This window comes from Aulostomus chinensis, chromosome 8 (assembly GCF_037954235.1).
Source record: "Aulostomus chinensis isolate RoL2024-O1b breed Wild chromosome 8, RoL_Achi_v1.0, whole genome shotgun sequence".
Classification (NCBI taxonomy): Eukaryota; Metazoa; Chordata; class Actinopteri; order Syngnathiformes; family Aulostomidae; genus Aulostomus; species Aulostomus chinensis.
The window spans coordinates 7,811,875-7,835,302 of NC_141327.1; the positions used below are offsets into that span (position 1 = coordinate 7,811,875).

The following is a 23,428-nucleotide window of genomic DNA, read 5'->3' on the forward strand; positions in this document are numbered from 1 at the left end:
GTTTTGTATGTGGAGGCACTTCCTGTGAAATGATACTGGCTCTCAGCCTATAGCATTTGACAGGTACTTGGATGTAATCAGTGGCCAGAGTTCTCAGAGGGGGGCCAGTGGTCAGTGTGATAACCCCCACTTTACGATTCTTTGTCTGAGAACATGTGGTCACTTGAATTCAGGCTTTGAAAAGGGGGTGTTAGGCCTCACAGGCGGAAAGCCTTTCTTCAGCCTGGACTGATTGTCACATCTCTGAATTAATCTCTTGGTCTGGTTGAGTTGGCACAACAATGTGGATGACTAGAATGTAGTTAAAATTGGGGGAGGCACACAGGGCATGGGAGTACCGCCGGTTGCAGATGGCATAGTCTCCCAGTACATCCTCATGCACTCCCCCAAGCCCTAAATATCTACGATGTGATTAAAATTGGGGGGTCCAGCCCCTCAAGGTCTAGTGTCACATGAGGTGTGATGCGATGGGACAGGGAGGCGATGAGAGGGTCTGAGGAATGGGCCAGACCCGCAGGGGTCCAAGTTCCAGACCGGCCCCGCTGACCACCCCGTCACCACTGCAACCAGCCGACAGGGTCTAGCCTCCCTGGTCCAGGGGTCAAATTGGAGCACCAAGGGGCACTGTCCAGAGATCCGGGCAGAGGGTCCACCACCCTGCAGTGCGAGGGCAGGAAGGGCCCAGGCCCCTGATGCACGGCAGGACCACCAGCCGGCAGCCCGTGGTCAGGGCCCCCAGTTCGATCAGCATCAAGGAAGTCAGCCCCCATCCCTCAAACGTCCCCCAGCATTCTCCCATTGTCCGGGAGTGGCGGCAGCCCAGGACACCGTGCCAGGGCCCAGCCCGCCCGAGATATTGCTGAATTTCCATTGTATCTTCAGAAAATATTTGCATTTTTCTTCTAGTTTTGATTATAACATTGTTACATGCTTCAATATTATGATATGCTTTATTGCTGTGAGTTATTGTTTATTCGTATCATTAAATTTCTATGCATGTGCCAGTAGCCCAGTACTCGAGGTGTCCCTGAAATAATTATAGATTACGACCTTGCTGTTGTTGAGCTTCTGATTAAATTGGAGGACTTTGAACAAAAGATTTTCCTTAACCCTTAGGAATCCATTCATGCACAGTGCGTGACTTAAGACAAACATTATTTGCATTTGGACATCTCTGGAATGGTTTGTTGGAGCTTGATCACACACATATTACGCAAAACTGCACAGCTGTGCCTTTGCAGTGGCATCACTGTCACTTATTTTTGTGTCCAAGTATTTGTTAGAAAATAATTTTTGAATTTAGCTGAATTTAATCATAAATACAGTTTTACTCTCTTCTAAATAAATCATGAACCTGTCACTGGACAGTTACAACACACAAATCACCTGAACGTGTAGAAATGTAATGTTATGAATATAACTACTACTGTTACCTGAAGGAGAGGAACAAGATACAACAGATATTGTGCGGAATATCACGCCCTGGCGTGGCTCAACTGAAGACACCTCTATTCACGCCTTTATGGCAGGTGATCTGTGGTGATGTATTTGAGGCCCCGCCTGCACATATAAACCCTGTCACCACAGTCATCCCTCAGTTCGATAGCCACTCTGAGCCACTGAACGGGCTGTCACGTCCAGCCGATACAACCAGACAAAAGTGTGCAGCACACTGAGACACAACGTCCTCCAACTGAGTTGCCATGCCTGGCCAGTAGAGAATGTCCCTTGCTCTATCTTTACATTTCACTATGCCCAGGTGTGACTCATGAATCTTGCCCAGCATTTCCTGTCTCATCTGGTTTGGAGCGATTATTTTTGCATTTTTTAACATTAGCCCTGACGCATAGCTGGTTTCCTCTGTGAAAGTCCAGTATTTTTGCATTTATTTGGGAACATTCTTTCTTTCTGTTGGCCATCCATTTATTGTGATATCTCTGAGCATTTGCATTTTAGGATCATCTGCTGTCGCTTTTCTGAACCTGTTCAACTTCTTCCGAGATGGGTAGTTGAGGTGTGACCCAGTTGACCTTTAACTCTTGTCCTAACAAGTCCTCCTTTTGCTCTTGGAGATATGCTCGGCTCAAAGCATCAGCAATGTGTAGTTCTTTTCCTGGCTTATATGTTACATTGAGTGTGTACCTCTGTAGCCTGAGAAGCCTCCGTTGCAGCTGCATAGGAGCCTGATGGAGTGGGGTTATTTTTTGAAAATGGTCTTGAGTGGCTTATGATCAGTATCAACTTGGATCTCTCTGCCATACACGTATTGGTGGAACTTTTCACACCCATAAACGATGCTGAGTAATTCCTTTTCAATCCTGCAGTATAACAGCTCCTATTCCTTTTGACCTGGAATCCACAGATAATGTCACTGGCTTTTTGATATCATAGAATTTGAGCGTAGGTGCGTTGGTAACCAGCTGCTTCATTGTGTCAAAACTGTTGACACGTTCTTTTTTTTCTTCCTCTTCCCAGTGCCATTCATTGTTGCTCTCTAGGAGCTTTCGAAGTTGAGCGGTGACCTCTGCAGAGTTGGGAATGAATTTGGCATGATACTGAATCATGCCCATGAACCTTGATAGTTCCTGTTTGTCTTGTGGTGGTGGCAGCTGTATCATGGCTCTGATTTTTTCATCATCTGGTTTTAGCCCAGCAACACTGAGTACATGACCTATATACTTAATCTCTGTTGTTCTGATCTTACATTTATTTCTATTCAGTTTTAGGTTGTACTCACGTGCTCACTCCAGGACCTTACGCATTCTTTGGTCATGTTCCTCAATAGTGTTACCTCACACCAGCAGATCATCAACGATGTTGACTATCCCATCCAGTCTTTCAATCATTTGTGCAACAGATCTCTGGAGCACTTCAGATGCAGAGGAAATTCCAAAGCAATACCTCCCTATAGGCACGTTGAAAGTACATAATTTGGATCTTTCCTAATCCAGCCTAATCTGACAGAAACCTTAATTGGAATCAAGTACTGAAAAGTACCTCGCACTAGGCATGCAGGATACCACCTCTTCAACTGTAAGCAGTGGATAGTGCTGTCTTTTGATGGCTTGATTAAGATCTTGTGGATCCATGCATATGGTGGTGCAATGATTAGCACTGTCGCCTCACAGCAAGAAGGTTCCGGGTTCCAGTCCCAGTGTCCTGTGCCCGAGAGCCCCTTTCACACTGCAAAAAAAAAATGCAGGTGAATACTGGTGTTTCGGCACTCTGAAAGGGCCGACTTGCCAAGCGACCCAGGTGTTTAGCGGCTCGGCTGGGCTCTGCTCGGCTCACCTGCAGTGTGAAAAAGGCAACCAGCTTTGTCTCAGGTTTCACGGGACCTTCCTGTCACATTCTGATTTTGTCACTGTGCCACTTGTCAGGCTGTCATCGTGGAAGGTCTGGGAAAAAATTAAATAATTAAATATAAATTGGGCTGGGCTGTGCTTTGAGAGCTGCTCACTCATCTCTCAGTAAAGTTTTGGCCTCTGCCATAAGATCAGTCTCCCTGCTGATGTCCCCGAGACTCTATTTCACACCTTTTTTTCTAACAATTTACATGTGTGTGATCTAAAGCCCTGTTCAGACTACACAACTTTTTTAGTCAGTGACACGCCCTGCTGTTCACACCACCCAACGCTCAATCGGGCTACTGTTCACACTATAAGGTTTGTCGGCGGACAGGAGTGTTCAGATTACACAATTTTCCCCGTCAGTAGGCATGGCCGACTGCCCAGCTGGCCAGGAAACTCTTGAACACAGTGCATGTCCCTTTCATTGTAAACATGGAGGCGGAGCAGAACACAGCCCTCCAGGTCGTTTGTGCGCTACTATGTGGCGAAAAAATCCTGTGTCCACGGATATCGTGAACCCTTGGTAAAATCCATACCTCTCGTCGTTTTTGTTGTTGTTGTTCGCTGGTAGAGCTCTTTTTGTCTGGGTTCGTTCCCATGTCTGCTTTCATTGGCTGCAGCTCCGTTTACGTCACTGCGACACATCCTGGATATCTAGCAGTGCTAGATGTCAACTTTTTGTCGCAGACGTCGCATGCGATGTCCCAGTCCATTGTCTTTGAGCTGTTCACGCCTCATTACTTTTGTCGCGGCGGTCGTTAGTGCCTCACCCTGATTTGGGGGAGGGAAGGCACCAATGTCACCGACGCCTAAAATAATGTAGTGTGAACTCGGCTTTACGTGAATTAATTTACGCTTGGGAACCCTCACCAATCGGGAAACCCTAACGTGAACTGCGTATGTGCGACCGTGTTTATAAACAACTTGTATAGTAATCTTGCACATCTTTTTTATTGATCATTGCAGTGCACTGGCAAGACCATGAAGTCCGCAAGCTGCTCGCCATCCATGGTGAAGAGAAGAGCCGGCGGCAGATTTCTGGAACCCTATGGGACACGGTGATTCATGGGAACATCACCGCCATTTTGAGACACAGCGCACTTTTACATGTTTAGAAGCCCCCACAGCAGGAGTTCAGACCCACGTTGGCTGGAAGCTTGAATGTGCCCTAATGCCAAGCAAACGCAGGTACAGAAACCAGCGTTAGAGAATATAGAACATACTTTCTGTCAAGTGAGAATGATTGATGACCTAATTAGCTTATCCCCGCCCATTACATGGAGTTTGTGCATGACCAGGGGTATGTGGGACTGCCCACGACTGAAGCACGGAGAACGGATTTGCAAGTGCGCCCAGATGGTGGTACTTTTCTCGTTGACTGTTCGAGACAGACGTCTGTTGGGACAGACACCCAACAGTGAGTGACAGAAATATGTGAGGAAAGCAGGTCACTTGCCATGGCTGATGGGGATAGAGATAACATCCACTTCCTCCCTGAGATTATTTCCCACATTATAAGACTTGGAAGTTACTTACCACTCTGGACAGGAATAATGGTCCCTCTCTTTCGAAGCATTAGCATCACTGCAACTTCTGCTGCTGTTGAGGCTGTTGAGTTCAAAAACATAAAACATGGACTTTTCAAGCATGAAAACCTGCCCATCCCAGTTGACCGGTTTGTGGCTCGTCATCTTTCCTTCACTGAAGGAAACATGCGGATTTGTTCTGCTATCAAACAAGTGAGAAGGATGTTGCTGATGCAACAACTGTCATAGTACATGACCTCGTCTCCACTACTTCCCAGGCCCAGAGTGAGGAACACGAGAAAAAAAGATGCTCACCCTGGTGAAGAGTCTGATGCAGCTGTGAACAGTCTTCCAACAGATGAGACTGTGGTTGAAAACTGGTGAGGCTTAGCAGTTCCACCCAAAAAAAGGAAGTTGAGTTGTTATCTCTCTCCTTGCCCTGAATGGCTGCATATAGATGCATCTGTTGGCCGAAAAAAAGTCAAGTTGCAACTGTTAAAAAACGGGAGCCATCAACAGCCTATTAAACTTGGCAAATCGAAAGTGTCTGTGCTCAACACTTGTGCATTTGATGCTGTTCTTCAGAGCCTATGTTGTTCTTTTTGTGACAGCTTTTCTTTTGAAAAGGTTGTTAGCAGAAATGAATGTGACAGCCAATTCCTCCAGCTGGCGAAAAAAATCACTACACAGGGTGTGACCCAACAGGTGTACTCACAGAGGACAGACCTGCTGAGGGAAATCTTTAAATCTGTCCACCTGACCTCTGGTGCTCACCAAATTGATGCACGATGCAACGTCTCTACCGTGACTGAGAGAACCATGAGGAATCTTCCAAGTGTTTATTTGTTAAAACAATGTTCATCACATTACAGTAGAAAGATAACAATGTTATCAAAACAACACAAAATTAAAGATTATTGCCACTGCCAGGGCATTCATGTTATCCTGTGCGTTATGAAAAATAAAACAATCTACCTACAAAATCCTGAGCCACAATCATGACATTTGAACAGGCAATTTCTGAGCTAACAGCAGAAACATTTTACTGTCATCATGGAGCAGCATAACCAGTCAATGTTCACTACCAAATGTCCCTGTTAGAGTGAGGTGAAGCACAAAAATTCACTATTAGGATTTACTGTGACTAGTTTGTAAATTCCGTGTTTGCTGGGATTCTTTTCTTTTTTTTTACTCTTCTGCACTAAGCCAGTTGCTAAGGCACACAAGATTATTTACATTTTCAGAAGATAAAGAAGCTCTCTTCTTCTGCACAATGTTACCAGCAAGAGAACACAGCCTTTCACAAGGGACGGAGGTTGCAGTTGTGGCCAAGTACTTCTGTGCATATGGGGCCAGCCTGCTGTGTGAGCCTGCATGTTTGGACCACCACTCTAATGGACAGGAATCTGAACTTATGGTGGGCTCTGCTCTGTATCAATGCACACTGTTCTCAGTTGAGTCTTCATGTTCAGAATCAGACTCAGATGAAGCAGCCAACAGGGCTAACTTTTTCTTTGGTGGCTTTGAGGTTTTTTCTTCCACAGGTTTCTCGGCAGTAACCCTCTCTTCCTTAACTAAGTTGGTGACTGAGGCCCACACCTCACTCCTCTCAGCTCTGGGGGTACACTTGTGGTCCTTGAACTTAGGGTCCAACATAGTAGCAGTCTTCAGATATGCAATGTTGGCATTTCCCTTACGTGTCTCCAACTCTTCTCTGAATGTAGACTTGAACTTGATCACGTAGGCGGGGTCATCATCTGAGCTCTCCATCACCCGAGAGAGATGGCGAAAAGCAGGGAGAGACACAGAGCATGAGACATACTTTTCTCCTCCCAAAAGTTCAGTCAAATACCTGCAACAGAAAATCAATTCCGCTTCAGTCAAATATAAATTGCATTCACTTATACATAGAAAATATCCTCTACATATTCATGCTGCATTTAGATATTTTTTTCTCTTTCATGAACTCAGACAGGATAGTGAGAAATATGATGTAAAACATACCTGCAAGGCTCCAGTAGCGTCTCCAACCTCTGCAACTTATCCATTTCAGCTGTCGTTGGCATGACAATCTTGGTGCTTGTGGTGAGGACGTCCCTCAGTGGCTGTTCATTTCTGCGGATGCTTTTTATCATGTCCAGTGTTGAATTCCATCTGGTTGGAACATCTTGCACAAGGGCCTCCTTCTTCTGTCCACGTTCAACTTGTTTTTGCTCTAATTCTGCTGCATTAGTTGGACTGTTTTTAAAGTGCCCCACAACTTTTCTGCACTTTGCAAGGACATTGTCAAACGCACTGTGATGCAGAGATACGGTGACAGAACGCTGGAGACTGTGCGCAAAGCAGGGGACATGATCAAAAGGTAGTTGTCTGGCAGCAGCAATCATATTTCGTGCACTATCTGTGCTAAGTATGGTGACTTTATCTGACAAATTCCACTGCTGTACAACTTCAGTGAAGTGTCCCACACATGTTTCAGCATAATGTCTCTCCTCTGTTTTCACTACAGACAGAGCAAGTGAATGCAGCACCCACTTCTCATCGATATAATGCACTGTAACTCCGAGGATATTATGGTTACCGGTGATGTCCAGTAGTACCCACTGAGAACAACAGTAGGTGCACGTTGTAAAGTTGTCGCTTTTGCAGTCCTCTCCTTTTCGTACAACTCATGTATTCTTCATGTGATGGTGCGTCTTGAGTGCATCTCATACCTGCCGTCGTTTGTTGCGATTCTCACAATGTTTCTCAGACTGACATCTTCCACTCCACAAATCGGCCTACGGTATTTAGCTATCCACTTTGCGATGGCATTTGATAGCTTCTCTTGCTTTTGTTTATCTGTACTTCTCCCACACGCTGCATGTAACGTAGTCTGCTGAAGCCTTGCTCGACTGTCTGTTTCGTTGAATGGTTTGCTGATATCAACAGTGTGTTTAGCATTAAGGTGATATTTTAGACTGGAAGTACTCCGGTGATAAGAAAATTCAACCTGTAACTTTGTTTCTGTCGAATCCGCCGTCTGGAAGAACTTGAAACTGAAAATGACCATGTAAAAGTTCCGTAACATTATCCTTTTTCTCCATGTTTGTTTTGTTTTTTTCACATGCTTTTCTGGCAATTCCTTTCTTTTCCGGTTCCGCAGCAGCCAGCATCAGTTTTACAAATACATATATATATATATATGAAATTGGAACAGTCAGAATGCACTTCAACAAAACCCACAAGGGGTACACAAAGGAGAGATAGAGCGAGAGCGTGAGAGATGGGTAGGGAACAATGTGTGCCTAAGAGAGCATCAGAATATATTGAGTTGAGAGCCATTACCAATGGCCATTACACTTGTAAAAATCAAGTTAGTTAAAACTTTTGCACTGAGTTGTGACCGATGGGGTCTCATGATCACTCCACCATGGCTAGACACACGTTCAACCGGTGTACTGGATGCAGGAATGTGCAACAGTCTTACCACAACCTTGAAGAGAGAGGGAAGGGTGTGCTTGTTCAGTGTCGAGACGTGGAGGCAGTCCTGTCCACTACAAATGTCCAAAAAGTGTGTGAGCTGCATATGAGGCGTTGAAGCTGTATCCTTCTTTTGTCTCTTGTTACTGCAGGATGCGAAGAGGCTTGACTGAAGCTCTGGGTTTTCCTGGACCTCTTCCTCCTCTTCTACGCGTAGGGTTGTTGGGGCGGCTTTCATTGCCTCTTCCAGAATCAAGTCTTGAGCAAAAGCAAAAACAATATCATTTAGTCACCAAACCATAGATTATGTGGATAACATTTATTTTATAAAGCCTATTTTTTTACATGGGTTAACTTGACATGTACTTACTGTAATGCTATAACATACCTTTGATCATTTTTGACACCTCCTCCTTCGGGTTGTCAGGGACCAAAACATCATGTGTCACCGACATGCTGGCAAAAGAAGTATCCAGCATGGCTGCCTTCAGATACAAGGGGTCAGAGAAGGGCAATGGCTGGTGATCAGATGAGGAGTTTTCTGCCATCTTCACATTCACAAAGATCCCCTTGAACCTCCTTTGGAGATATGTCTGTAAACTTTTGATTAAGCCCCCCAAGTAGCACATAGTGCCTATTAAGTTTTCCAGGTGATGGTTGAGGGACAGGACACAGGGGGCCACTGCACATATGGTTACCACTTTTTCACCTCTAGTGAGGTCGGTGGCCTCGGCAAAAGGCTCAAGGACACGCACCAACTCTTGAATTTGACTCCATTCTCTTGATGTGAATGCTGTCTCTTTGTGGCCAGACTCTTGAAGAATCGCGGTGATCTTCATTTTGTCACATTTCAGTACTGCTTTCAGTTGCCGTAGCATTGAGTTCCAGCGTGTGACAACTGAGGAGGGGATGCCAGATTGCTCAAACTCTCTTTCAAAAATGTCCTTGAAAGTAGTACTGTTGTGGAGTAAAGTGCTCAGTTTGCAGGCCTTTGCAAGAGCCACATTAGCTATTTTTGTGTCTTTCAAGCCATCCCCCACAACAAGCTGCAGTGTGTGGGCAAAACACTGCTGTCTTGTCTGAGATTTAGTTTGGAGAAAAAGCTCCACCCTCTCTTGATCTTCATCTGGCAAATCAGTCCACAACTCATCGTCCTCAACTCTTTCTTCTTCATCCTCTTCATCTCCATGTTGTGGAAAACAAGTGCTGAATGCTTTTCTTATATTTGCAGCATTATCACTTACAATGTGCAGTAGCTTACTTTTGATTTGGTACTCCTCACATATTTGCTCGAATTCCTCACAAATTCTTTCCCCTGTATGTGAACCACTGAACCTGTTACAAGCCAGCAAAGCAGATTTCAGGACTATTCCACCTTCTCCATTATCTATCCAGTGAGCAGTAAAACCTAAGAAGCCCCACATCTTGTGATCTGACCATGTCAACTGTAACTGATAGATTTTCAGCATTAGCAAGACAATCCTTTAGTTTTGTCTGCTTTTCCAGTTGCACCATCCAATTTTGTAGTAAGAGTTGTTCGACTTACAGGGCTGTACCTGGTTTCAACAACAGACAGGAAATACTGAAAACTTGGGTGCTCTATGATGGACAATGGCATGTTGCAATCAATAATGAGGTCTGAAAGTATTGAACGTGTGATGGCGTTCTGCTGGGGATGGCTAGAAGTGTAGTGTTGCTTGTTGTTTGTGATGAACTGGGAGATCTGTGGCTGACTTGAGTCTGTTGTAGGAGCTGCTTTTGAGCAAAGGTATGCTTCATATCTAAACATTTGGGACAGAGGGGAAAAAAGATACATTTTAAACGCATGTATTCACTGCACAGCTTGTCATTACTGCCTGCAAAGTAGTCATAACATCTGAAAGTAGGCTATGTGCAGCACGAAAGGCTCTTTGGTGGACTGTTTGTTTCCTGTGGAGCCAGGTGTGTTTGACCCTGCCACTATCCTGAACGTAATTAGTGTCCACACATCCTTCTTGATTGTAACACACTGATTCACCAGATGCAACACCAAACCAGGTCCATGTAGACACTAATTACATTCAGAGTGGTGGCAGGGTCAAACACACCTGGCTCCACAGGAAACAAACAGCCTACCAAAGAGCCTTTCCCATATAGCCTCATTGCATGCATGCATAGATATTTAGCAGACAAACTTGTGAGTTTTGGTGTTAAAGCTTAGGGATGCAAATGCAAGTATGGTCAAAAAAGAGAGAACTTATTCTGTACACAAAGGGCTAGTGCGTACATCTTGTCCTTATATTATGTGAAGTCTAAATTAGTGCCTCCTTAAATGTGCCTAACGTCTTCTACCTTCCTCTCTGTTACAACTAGTTCTCTCTTTTTTGACCATACATGCATTTGCATCCATGAGCTTAAACACCAAAATTGACTAGTCTGTAATATTAATGTAATACTATAATTAATTATTTAATGTTAACAACATTATTGTAATATTATTACATGCTGACTATAGGCTAGTGGCTTGATATGTTCAAATTTTTGCCATTGGTAATTTTTTTACTTAAGTTAAAAAAGATATCTGAATGGCAAATCTAGGCTGGCGGCAAGTAGCGGGTAGTCATGTTCAAGTATCTATTATGATAAATAACAGTAATATATAATAATAATCTAAGTGTCTATGCATGCGTGCCTAGCAAAGCAAACAAAGAGCAAGATCCTCTGTAGGGCTAACATTATGTCAGTAGGATGTTACTCAAGTTGGTCTCATTCTCTTCAAGCGGCGCCTCACACATGGCTAATCTGCATACTGGTGTCACAGCTAGGTAGCTGCTAGCACTGGCTCGGCTGTGCCGCTCATAGACCTATGGTGCCTTTTGACTAGCAGCTTCTTGCCTTCCAGCCCAGATTTACCATTCAGATAGCCTATCTTTTTATAGCTTCAGTATGAAATCACCGACAGCAAAAATGTGAACATATCAAGCCACTAGCCTTGTAGTCTCTCTAATGTCAGCAGCCAAGTAGAAAAATAGCAAGCTTTGCAGCATGTTAAGTAGCCTGCTCACCTTTCTTCATGTTTTGTCCTAAAATGTCTTATGAAATTAGACGTAGTGGTTGCAGTATCTGTAACTTTAACATTGCAGAATTTGCATACAGCTCCTCTTTTATTCACTGTTGTTGCGTAATTTTTAAATCCAAATTGCATGATTTTCGGCATGGTGTTGCTGGTCCCGATGGCTTCCATCTCTCTGCTGATCACTTACGCAAATCTGGAAGTATGGCTTGGCGCGTCGGGTGAAAGAGGGGTTGCCTGGTTTGCTGATATGCTGCAGAGCACTCACGCATAATGAAACAATAAAACAATTTTTACAAAATATATATTTAACAAGATCTCAATGACTTGGCAGGTCCCATGCTTCAAGTCTAAGTCAAGTCACATGTCCGGAAGGGCAAGTCCAAGTCAAGTTAAGTCTTTTGTAAATGTTGATCAAGCAAGCAAATATGGTGACTCAAGTCCCCCCATCTCTGGTCTGTACAGTGGAGCCAACACTGTGCTCTGCTGGGGCAACAATCTCCCATAATAATTCAAAAGACCCCAAAACTTGTAGCTCCTTAACATTGGTAGGTTCGGGAGCCTCTTGAATTGCTCTCACTTTCTCCCCTGAAGGGTGAATGCCACGCTCGTTGAGTATGTGACCCAAATATTCAAGCTGAGTTTTCCCTAACTTTGAGCATTTCACTCGTAGTCCATTTTCCTATAAGCGTTGCAGGACCCTCTGAAGGTTGTGGAGGTGATCTTCCTCCGAGCGTCCCATAATGAGAAGATCATCAAGGAAAACTACCACAGGTAAGTCTTTCATTATGTTTTCCATAATCCGCTGGAAGATTGAGGGAGTGGAACTGATCCCAAAAGGAAGTCTGTTACACACAAACAGCCCACGGTGGGTGTTGATGGTAGTGTATTTTTTGGAGTCATCATCTAGCAAAACTTGCTGATAAGCTGCTGCTAAGTCAGTCTTGGAGAACATCTTACCTTATGAGCTAAAAATTCATCTAATACCCCTTTCACACTGAAAAACACGTGTCAGCGTGGGTTTTTGGACCCGCATTTGCTCGGCATTAGGGCGCATTCAAGCTTCCAAAAAACCCGGGCCGGAACTCCCACTGTGAGGCCTGCGTGCCTGTGTTTTTCTCTCTCATACGTCATCGAGCTGACAACGTCATCATTACACATAAACGTGCGCCAGAACACTGAGAGGTAAACAACCAACAACATGGATCTCGACGAGTCAAACGTTAGCGTTGTCGTTGTGTGCATTGCAATATTGTCTCTCTTGCAAAGCGAATGTTGCAGTGGTGAGGATGGTTGCAACAACGGCACCTGGGCGGAAATTCCTAATGGTTCAAGATCACGCAGAGTCCAACAAAGCCCACAGGACAAGAGATGTTTAAAATTGATCAATTTTTTTTATTAACCATATATTTAGAAATAGATTTAAAAATAGCACCGGCCAGAAAAGCAGAACAATAAGGGCAAAAAAAAGGGAGTGGGGAACAGGGCTGGAGCTCACTGGATGGCAGAGGGGCAAACCAAACAAAAGGGGATGGTCCAAAAGATATCACCCATGGCACCGCACTCACACTGCTAAAAAAAACGTGGAAAGAGGAACCACCACCAGGGAAGAAACTGCCAACGAAACTTCCAGCACCTGTCCAAAATAAACAAACGTGAACAACAACTCACAATATCAGAACAATATAATTAAAAGAACTAAACAAAACAAATAATCAAGGTTCTGGAAATAAGTTTATCCAAACAATAAATAAATTGATTGTCGAACCTAACCCAGAAAAGGATAAATGTTCGGGATAACTCAACACAATTACCGAAAAAATAAGCGCCAACAAGGAATTAACAAAAGTAATAACTACAGAAAAATGTAAAATAATAGAGAAAATATCTAAGAAAATAACCACCAAGACAACTAAGAAAAGTAACTAGCGAAAGCTATAGAAATTAACCAAGAAAAGAAACAATCAAAATGACTGGCCGTCTAAACTGTCAGGAGACCCCAGATTAAAACAGAAGCTGTCGTGGCAGGCTGCGCGCTGCACTTTATCGAGTGCGCCGAGGATGCGTGGCGTTGACATGGCGGGAGCAGCGCAGGCGCAGACGAGCCAACAAACGAACAAGCAAAAAAACAAACAAAGCCAAAGCACAAAAACAGCAGCATTCCGCCGGATCCACAGTGGCGGCACGTTTCTATGGACAAAAGAAAGATAATCAAATCAAGGAATAAATAAATTTGTTGCACAAAAATATATAGGTCCACAGTATGAGTCGGGGGGGGGTGGGTTCCGTCAGCCTAAACACCCCAGTTGTTCCAACAAACAGACCGGGTCAGCATGGAGGAGAGAGGAACGTGGCCGCAGCAAGGCACATGCCAGGACTCACCGGGAAGACAAGACAAGCAGACACCCCAGGAGCGCCAGACAGCACACAAAGCCACCCCAGCAGCCTGCTGTGCTGGGTGGCAAAACCCACAGGACCAGCGGCCGCAACATCAACGTTGGGGAGTGAGCTCCGACGCGATCCAAGCTGCCTCCAATCCCACAAATGACAACCCCAGACTCTCAAAGTCAACAGCGCGGGGACGGTCTGGCCCGAATACCGCTGGTCCTGGCGGATGACTCTGAGCCAGTGGACACGCTGGTGGGAGCCGGCGGGGGTGCTGCACGTCAGTGGTGTGGCTGACGGATCAGTGTCTATTAAACATATTGGTTTATTTAAGTGGCAGATTCGGTGTATTTGTTGCCTTTACATCTGTGGCTAAGCATGTGGAAATGTTGCGTAAGAAATGGAGTTGCCACTTACCCTCCAGGCTCTCGGAGTTAGCGTGGGTGGTGGTGACAATCCCCCCAACAGAGATGCTGCCCCTGACTGCCGCCACCTGCTGCTCAAATTCTGTCAGATGCCCCTCTCCCTGACGCCCACCTGTCTTTCCTGCACTCCTCTGGAGGACAGCGGTACACCGCTTGACCTCCCCCTTGAGGTCCTGTTTGTATTAGCAGCACTAAAGACACTAAAAACACCCACTAAACAGTGTCCCGGCCCCCCCAACGGCCATGAGGCAACTCGGCCAGACACCCCAGAGCCGGTTTTCACATACACACCCATTCAAAACCTGGTATTATGCTGTTCTTGCTGTCAATGAGCGCGCAATATGCGTAATTTCACCCCCTGAACATGCATGAAATTCGCTGAAATTCGGCACACTTGTCCAGTCTGGCGACACGTTCACTAATCCAAAAAAAAAAAAAAAAAACACCATAAAATTCTATAGCACTACCTAGGGAGCCACACAACTAAAAGATAATTTTTTATAATTTGGAGTGCTATAACTCCTCCCACGAATGTCCCACAAACATGGGACCAACACCGTTGAACTTGTCTCATCAAGACGCAAAATTCTTACACTCTGACTCTTCACCTATCTACAACAGAATGTCCACAAATTAGACAAAACTGTCAAAATTAGCACTTTTTTTACTCCCCGAACAAAATCGATCTCCTCCCAGGGCATGAATGATATCGCTTCCAAACTTTCACACATTACTCTCCCAACTATTACTCTCCCACCTGTGCTGATTAAAAGTTGCTAAAGAATTTTATATGAATTGCTCGGTTTGGATTTTACAAGCCGTCAAAGTGGGGGAGACACGTTTCACGCTGACAATGGAAGCCTATTGGGAGACCGTGTCCTCTCAGGGTACATACTGTCAAACAAATGCTTCTCACGTCTACATTATACATCCCACAGCTTTAAAAACACACCACTGCATTCCTGACAAAAATCCCTACAAAAATATGGTATTATGTATCACTTTTGACCAACGTATGCTGATTTATTCAGCTTTTCCACACTACAATTCTGTTAATCCTCCTCTCTCTCCACTCTAGCACAGATCAAAGACAGAGCAGTAGGGGAGGGGTTCTTAAAGGGCCAGCTCTCAGCTCTGCTCTGCTCTCACTCTGATCAGACTCAGGCTTCTACCTCCTAAACTACAAGGCCCAGGGATTTGACCAAGACACCGTTGGATTCAGGCCTGTGTACGGCGGTGCAGGGGCTCAGGCCCTAACAACGCTGCTTTCAGCTTTAATTTAAATTAAGATTGAAGCCAATTGATTATTGTCGTTATTGCACTGAGTGATGTGCAGTGTTGAATTTAGCTTGCATTGTTTAGGAAGTTAGAATTGCAGACATGCATTCGAAATAGACAGGAAATCTTTCAGAGCGCTAGCGGTAGTGCAAGATTATGACGTAGTGATGCTCGCGCAGGTTTAGTGAGGAAAACTGTGCTTTGTATCACTTTGATCGCTCAGTAAAGGAAGAGCCAACACTTTTCTACTGTCGTCATAAAACTTGAAACATGCGTAGTGACTCGTTCTTTCCGTCATTAGAAATGGTTAAGATGTATGAACATGATGACAAACAACACTGGTGATTAGAAGGGAACTTTAGCCAATAACAGGTAACACCACTTTTTTTTTCATCTCCGCAGGGGTGTGTTGCTCTGAACCCACCGTGTTCACCCTCTCACTTCTTATCCCACTCACAACGTTTATTGTTTATACTGACACCACTGGACAGGCTGCCAAACAGAATCTACTGTCTCTCCTCCACCTCTCCTACCAGCACCTCCAGCTCGCATGCCGTGAACCTCTTTTTCTTTGACACTATGTTGCGAGCACAGACCGCTGAGACCCTATTTAAATAAATTTGCGTATTTATAGGTGGGCGTAACAGGGCGGCCCCTGTCGCTCCAACATCTGCGCTCAATTCCACGCTGATTGGGATTTTTTTGTGCGTACGCAACTTACGCGATTCTTGCGACGGCGTTTTTTTTAGAGAGATCCATATTTTTATGAGATCCACGCAAGTATTGATACATGAGGCCCCAGGTCCACCACCCAGGGCATGGCCCGACTGAGGGTCGACTGACTCACCCCGGAACGGTCCACCATCTCCCGCTGGAAGGCTTTTTCGTGCCCATGTATGTGCGGTTATCAAATAATGTCAGTTACCAAACACCGACAGGGTGTCACCAACGGACCAAAGTGCAGTTAACGCAAGAATCGGCTTTCCACCAACTTCTACGGCATCTCTGGAGTTGGCGTGAATCAGCGCAAGAATCGACATACTTTCCGCGTTGATACATCTGAACGCGAGTGTCGATCCTGGTGTACGCAAGTTTTTCTTGCGTAAACCTCGTTGATACATGAGGCCCAAGCAGTCTCTTCCCTTTATCACTCTTGTAGATAAATTTATGCATTTGCAAGGCGTAGTAGCAGCTTAGTTTAGTAAAACAAGATGAAATAGTGCAAGGCCGACCAAGCGGAACGGGATGTTCTGACCCAGGTATCACCCCTCCTCTGCAGCTTACAAGACATGATAATTGCAGAAGTAGCGTGACACAGAAGGAGCGAAATCAACAGGATGAGTCAGACACAGATAGGACAGAGTAGAGTTGTGAAACAAGGAAAGCAGATAAAGTTGCTTCCACAGCCTCACCCTCACTGAGACTATCGGAAGAAGTGGAACAGGAGCAGATGATGCTGGCATGCCGGCCAGATAGAAGAATCTGCCTGATAACAACGAAGATCAAAAATACACACTTGCACGCATAAACGATCACATAAGCACCTCCCTGTAACACATAAAGGCTGGAGAAATAGTTAGATTGTTGGACTTCTTGCCCCAACGTCAGGGACAACGCATCTGTGTATGCTGACTCCAAGATAAGGGAAGACGATTCTCAAGAGCTCTGTATTGTTTTATGTTGATCTGAAAAAATTCTATGGCGTTAACTTGAAGTCTCCTCTCCAGATTTTGAGCAGCGCAATATATACTCTGTGGGTCCTTCTGATCGATTAATGGTGATTTACAAAATCCCTACACTCTCTTTATCTCTGTCCCACTCTTTCCTTCTGCATATCTGTCTTCCTCCTTTATCTATCCCTGTCTCTGCCCTGCTCTCCGGCTCTCTTTCCCCCCAACCGGTCAAAGCAGAAGGCCGTCCCCATTGAGCCTGGATCTGCTCGATGTTTCTGCCTGTTAAAGGGGAGGTTTTCGTCGTCACTGTTGCAGGATGTGCTTGCTCATGGAGAGTTGTTGGGTGTAAATTCATTGAAGGAGTGTGGTACTAGACCTGCTCTACCTGTAAAGTGTCATGAGATAACTTTTGTTGTGACTTTATATAAATAGAATTGACTTGACTTGACTTATTTGAATAAATCCAAGTAGCTCTTACTTATAGAGTCATTTTACATAATCTATTATATGGAATAGCACGTTGAATTTTTTCCAAAATTTTAAGTGAAAAGGCCACTCGAGACAATAAAATTTCTTTTCCAGCATCCACAGCCATCACTAATATTTCTATATCGTCTAATCTTTTGGATGAGTAGGGGAGCAAAGTTATCCTAATATGTTGAATAGAATTCAACAAGGAATCATACCAGGGGCTTCCCCAAGTGCAAATGTTTTTATTGTTTGCTTTATTTCTTTCTCTCAGAATTTTTTTAATTGAGAGGATCTTTTTTTTAATCTTTAGAGAGTTGTTTCAGTTTTTTTATATTTTCTTTTTTTGATAATTTGCATTAATTTTCAAATTTAAACATTGAAACAAAAACATTCAAAAAGGTCTGGATTGCTCAGTCTCCACAAAGTCAATCAATTTCTATGACAAGTTCATTGGTTCATCTCCTTGTCGTGTCGCTGATACAGTAAAAATGTCTTATTTCTCCCGTTTCACTTTGCATTTTCCTTCTTGGGTCCTTATTCTTTCGATTAATTGTTCGATGCTGTATATGCATAAAAAAAAATTGAGAATTTTTCAGCCACTCGTCTTGTGTTGGTGGCTCAGGTTTAAACCATGTCCTTGTAATAGACTTTTTACAGGCTGCCAACAGGATTTTTTAACAAGTATTTATCTTCTCTTAATATATCAGCTGCAAAACCAGTTTTTTCAATTTTATTCTTGAATTTTATATGGTTAATTTGCTGTCTTGCCATGTTAAAATTACTTTGTCTTCGATATTCATAACACAAAGTAATTTTAACATGGCAAGTCAGCAAATTAAGCATATTAAATTCAATAATAAAACTGAAACAACTCTTTAAGAGATTTTTGAATTGAGTTGATCTTTTTTTAATCTTGAGAGAGTTGTTTTAGTTCAGTTTATTTAATTTTATATGGTTAATTTGCAGAATTGCCATGTTAAAATTACGTTGTCTTCGATATTCATAACACAGCTAATCACAAATGCTTGATTGTGGCAGAATAGTGGAGTTTCTACAAGCCAATAAACTTTCGTTTGTTTGCTGATATGATCCTCAATAGTTTATTATCTGAGTGTATCTGTTTGCTGGCTAGTTTGTGTAATTCCTTGACCAAATAATGTCAGTAATGATACTATCTGCTTTCAAAGAGTGATATACTGTTATTGGGTCTAAGGTTACCCATCTTGTTATAACTTAACTACCTATCTGGCGATTGATGCGTCATTACATTCATTCACTTCCAAAAAAATTAAGCATAACTTTTTAGTATAACAAAAATCTCTCTCACCTTCTTGCAATCATGAGTAATGCTAAACAAATGAGGGCAACAATAAACATTTTTTACAGAGATAGCTTTGTATGCATCTATTTGTATGTTTGATGATTTACTAATTGTCATATTGTAAACATGTCTGTAACATGGAGCCATTGGAGTAAATTTAATATACAGTAGGAAGATTGCAGATAGGAATGTCATTGTAAATACAGTTATAATTTATCACCCAGTCTGTATTAAGGCTTGCCGTTTTTCTAGGCTGATATTAGAATGCAACTTTTTCCATTCAGCTGCATTCTAATATCAGCCTAGAAGAAAGGCAAGGCTTAGTTAATTTAACCAATGAATCTGACATAGTCAGCTGATAAAGGTGGAGCTGTTGTAATCAAAAATAAAAATGCATATAGGGAAGAGGTTTTGAGACAGTTCAGTGACGCTGCTTCTTACTCTCCCTTATCATGTGACCCTACTCCAAGATTTAACAAAGAAGTGTTTTGTTTTCTAAAAAGGGCCTCTGATGATGGGTTTATTTCTGAAGATGAGTCCAATTCTTTTTTTAGGAATGTCCTGATGAACATCGGGTACTATATACTCTTCCAAATATTTATAAGAGTACTGTTGAGCCTGTACCTGGACGTCCTATTGTTGCGGGCACACAATCCCTAACTGAACCCATCTCGAAATATACTGATTTACATTTAAAAGAGTCAGTTTCTCACCTCCCTTCTTTTGTTAAAGACACTACTGATTTTTTTTTAACAAAATTGATTCAGTAAAAGATGTGCAAGATGGTGTTTTTTTGTGCACAATGGATGTTTCTAGTTTGTACACGAATGTACCACACACTGAGGGTTTAGAAGCGCTACAACATTTTCTGGATCGCAGAGAATACCTTACTCCTCCTACTGACTTTTTAGTTAAAATGACTGAACTTATCCTGAAGAGGAACTATTTTAAGTTTGAAGATTCATACTACTTACAACTTCAAGGTGTCCCCATGGGGTCAGCTAGTTCACCTAACCTTGGTAATCTATTCATGGGTAAATCTGAGGAGGATTGTGTCAAAAATAATAATCCGTTTCTCCCTTATCTTGTGGGTTGGTTTAGATATATTGATGACACTTTTTAAAATTTTCTCTGGTACATCTACTCAACTTGAGGAATTTAGAATATACATTAACTCAAGGATGCCATCGATTAAATTCTCACTGGAATCAAGCCAAGACAACATTTCTTTTCTTGATGTTGCTGTAGTAAAAAAGCAGCAAAAAGACTGATACCAATAGTTTTTTAGATTGCACCAGATTTCACCTGCCTGCTCTGAAGAAAGGTTTCTCTCACAGTGAATTGTTAAGAGTAAGAATCTGTGCCACTGATGTTGCTTTTGAGGAACAAGCTGAGGAACTATGTAATCATTTTTTAGCCAAAGGATATGACAAAAAAAAACCTTGAACAGTCCTTGAGTAAGGTGAGAAATGTTGATAGAAAATCTTTGTTGAAAACTATGTGTCGACCCTCTAAGTCCCCAGGCTTAGTTTGTGCCACTACATTCTCAAATATTACTGTTGATCTTCAGTCAAGTCAAGTCAATTTTATTTGTGTAGCACCAAATCACAACAAAAGTTATCTCATGACACTGTACAGGTAGAGCCGGTCCAGTACCACACTCCTTCAATGAATTAACACCCAAAAATTCTCCATCAGCAAGCACATCCTGCAACAGCGGCGACGAAAACCTTCCTTTTAACAGGCAGGAACGTCGAGCAGACCCAGGCTCAATGGGGACGGCCTTCTGCTTTGACCGGTTGGGGGGAAAGAGAGCAGGAGAGAGGGGCAGAGACAAAGACAGATAATGTAGGAAGACATTTATGCAGATGAAAAGAGTGGGACAGAGATAAAGGGAGAGAGAAAAGGAAGAGACTGATGGACAGATGGGGATGTGAGCAGGTGGAGCTACGGATGGCAGCTTGAGCCTCTTCAGGTCTGCAGCCTCCTCCAGCAGCACCCAGGATCTGGGATGAGGGGAGCCCAAAGGCTCCAGAGAAGAAGATGAGTTAGTAATATGTATGAGTATGATTTATGTATGACACATATAGGAGGACAGAGAGGAGTCGAGAGAAGCCCAGTGCACCATGGGAGATCCCCCAGGAGCCTAAGCCTATAGCAGCATATCTAAGGGCCAGCCTAAGCAGCCCAACTATAAGCCTGATCAAAAAAGAAGGTCTTAAGTCTGCTCTTAAAGGTCAAGAGGGTGCCTGTATCCTGGACCGAAACTGGGAGACGGTTCCACAGGAGCGGGGCCTGATAGCTGAAGGCTCTGTCTCCCATTCTACTTTTAGAAACTCTAGGAACCACCAGTAACCCTGCATCCTGGGAGCAAAGGGTTCTAGCTGGATAATAGGGGACTATGAGCTCTGTCAAATATGAAGGTGCCTGACTGTTGAGGACTTTGTATGTTAGAAGGAGAATTTTGAATTCTATTCTGAATTTGACAGGGAGCCAATGCAGAGAAGCCAGTACAGGAGAGACATGGTCTCTTCTACTAGTTCTCGTCAACATGTGGGCAGCAGCATTTTGGACCAGCTGGAGAGTCTTTAGGGACCTACTGATGCTGCCTGATAGGAGGGAATTGCAGTAATCCAGCCTGGAAGTGACAAAGGCATGGACTAGTTTTTCTGCATCCTTTTGAGACAGGATGTGTCTGATCTTAGCAATGTTTCGTAAATGAAAGAAAGCAGTCCTAGAAATTTGCTTAATGTGGGCATGAAAGGACAGATCCTGATCAAAGAGAACACCTAGGTTCCTTACGGTCATGCTGGGGGCCAAGGTAATTCCTTCCAGGTTACCTATCTCATAAGATAGGGTGTCTCAACTTCCGGGTATGGCGGCGATCTGAGCAGCTGCGTTCAGCTCAGCTCTGTTGCTAATCCTTAATTTAACACCTTCTAAAGAATCCAAATCAACGAAAGTTTACACAACTTATCAATATAGAAACAACAAAAACAACCATGGTCAGAAAGGGAGCAAAGGAAAAAAGTAAGACAACGGGAGAGCCCGTTAACGAAGAAAACGTGTCTGAATCTGATTTCGAAGATGGAGGCGGCAATGGCGCAGCAGGTTACAGTGGTAAGGACAAACGGGGTGATCCTACTGAAAACCCCTCGACTATGGACATTATGAAGGCCATTCAGTCATTCCAAACGGAATTTCGTAAAGAAACGGAGGGCGTAAAGGACGCAATAAAGAGCATCCGAACCGATATCAGAGAGTGCAGCGGCCGCATTACCGAGGCCGAGCAGCGCATATCCGCAGTGGAAGATAGAGCTAACGAGCTGCAGCGTGTTGTGGACAAACTTGGAAAAACGGCAGAACGCCTCGCCACCAAAGTGGAGGATTTGGAGTGCCGGAGCCGGCGAAACAACATACGCATACTGGGTATACCGGAGAAAGAAGAAGAAGGCTCCGACCCCTGCATTTACATGGAAAAATGGATCGCGGACAATCTGAATATACCAGCTCCCGAGCTGGAGAGAGCCCGCCGCATAATGAGCCAAAGACCCGGCTCTGCTCCAAGAACATTCATCGTGAAATGCCTGAACTACAAAGACAGAGAGAGGATTATGAGAGTCGCAAGAGTGAAGAAAGAGGTCATTTACAAAGGCAACAATATAAGGTTTCTCCCGGATCTGTCAGCGGAGGTCTACAAGCGGCAGAGACAATACGACGAAGCAAGGAAAAAGCTGCGGGAGCGGGGAATCCTCAAACACCGGATTATCTTCCCGGCCAAACTGCTGTTGACCAACGGAGAGCACAGGAGTGTCTTCAACACACCAGCCGAGGTGGAGGAGTACATCGCAGACCTGAGAGAGCCGGCGGCTGGAGATTAGTAGTGGAAAAAACTTTTCTTTTTCTTTTTTCCTTCCCAGACTTTATAGCTAATATAAATTAGCGCTTAAAGTTTAAACATGGAAAGTCAACTTGATTTAAAGCCTTTTGACTTAGTGGTCTTGATGTAAACCGTCTGACAAGGCATGTTATATACTGAAAATTGGTGACTAAGACTTAAAACGTTTCTATATAGATAATATATCATATAATTTTTGTTGTAATACTTGTTATGTAGAATATCAGCCTGGTTCCATGGATTAAGATTTGGACTTTTTCTTTTAACAAGCAACAGGAGCAGGAGTTTGGTAGTTTATAGAGAAGAATGGTTCCTCGTGTTGTGGACCTGTTCCAAGTGATAGAAGGAAGCGTATTGAGGAGGGTTAAGATTCACCTGCATGTTCAAGACAGGTATGTTCAGGGGTTTGTTTTGGGAATTATCTCTCTGTCTATTACGGTACCCACTTATTTTATTTTTTCTCTATATCTATTTGAAAGGCTTCTCATCCCAATCTATCCAACGAATATAATTAATGAGTAATGGCAGATTTTTTAGTTGAATGTATTTCATGGAACTGTAGAGGCTTAAATAAGCTCATCAAAGTA

At 43.5% G+C, this 23,428-nt stretch overlaps 1 protein-coding gene and 1 long non-coding RNA gene across 2 annotated transcripts; both read right to left on the reverse strand.

Moving 5' to 3' along the window:
- Window positions 1-820: 820 nt before the first annotated feature.
- On the reverse strand, window positions 821-3,382 carry LOC147256978 (uncharacterized). The gene is made up of 3 exons (XR_015117434.1): window positions 3,292-3,382; window positions 2,998-3,183; window positions 821-2,905 (listed from the first exon to the last, which is right to left on the reverse strand). It is a non-coding gene; the product is annotated as an uncharacterized LOC147256978 (long non-coding RNA).
- A 4,792-nt stretch (window positions 3,383-8,174) lies between these two features.
- On the reverse strand, window positions 8,175-9,762 carry LOC147256979 (zinc finger BED domain-containing protein 4-like). The gene is made up of 2 exons (XM_086210008.1): window positions 8,727-9,762; window positions 8,175-8,596 (listed from the first exon to the last, which is right to left on the reverse strand). Exons 1-2 carry the CDS (start codon window positions 9,760-9,762, stop codon window positions 8,175-8,177), a joined length of 1,458 nt encoding a protein of 485 aa, XP_086066134.1.
- Window positions 9,763-23,428: the final 13,666 nt, after the last annotated feature.

Excerpts from the sequence above, each read along its gene's own strand:
- LOC147256979 (XM_086210008.1), bottom strand. The coding sequence starts at position 9,762 with ATGTGGGGCTTCTTAGGTTTTACTGCTCACTGGATAGATAATGGAGAA. Across the intron at positions 8,597-8,726 it reads GGTGTCAAAAATGATCAAAG|ACTTGATTCTGGAAGAGGCA; the intron begins GTATGTTATAGC and ends CTTTTGCTCAAG.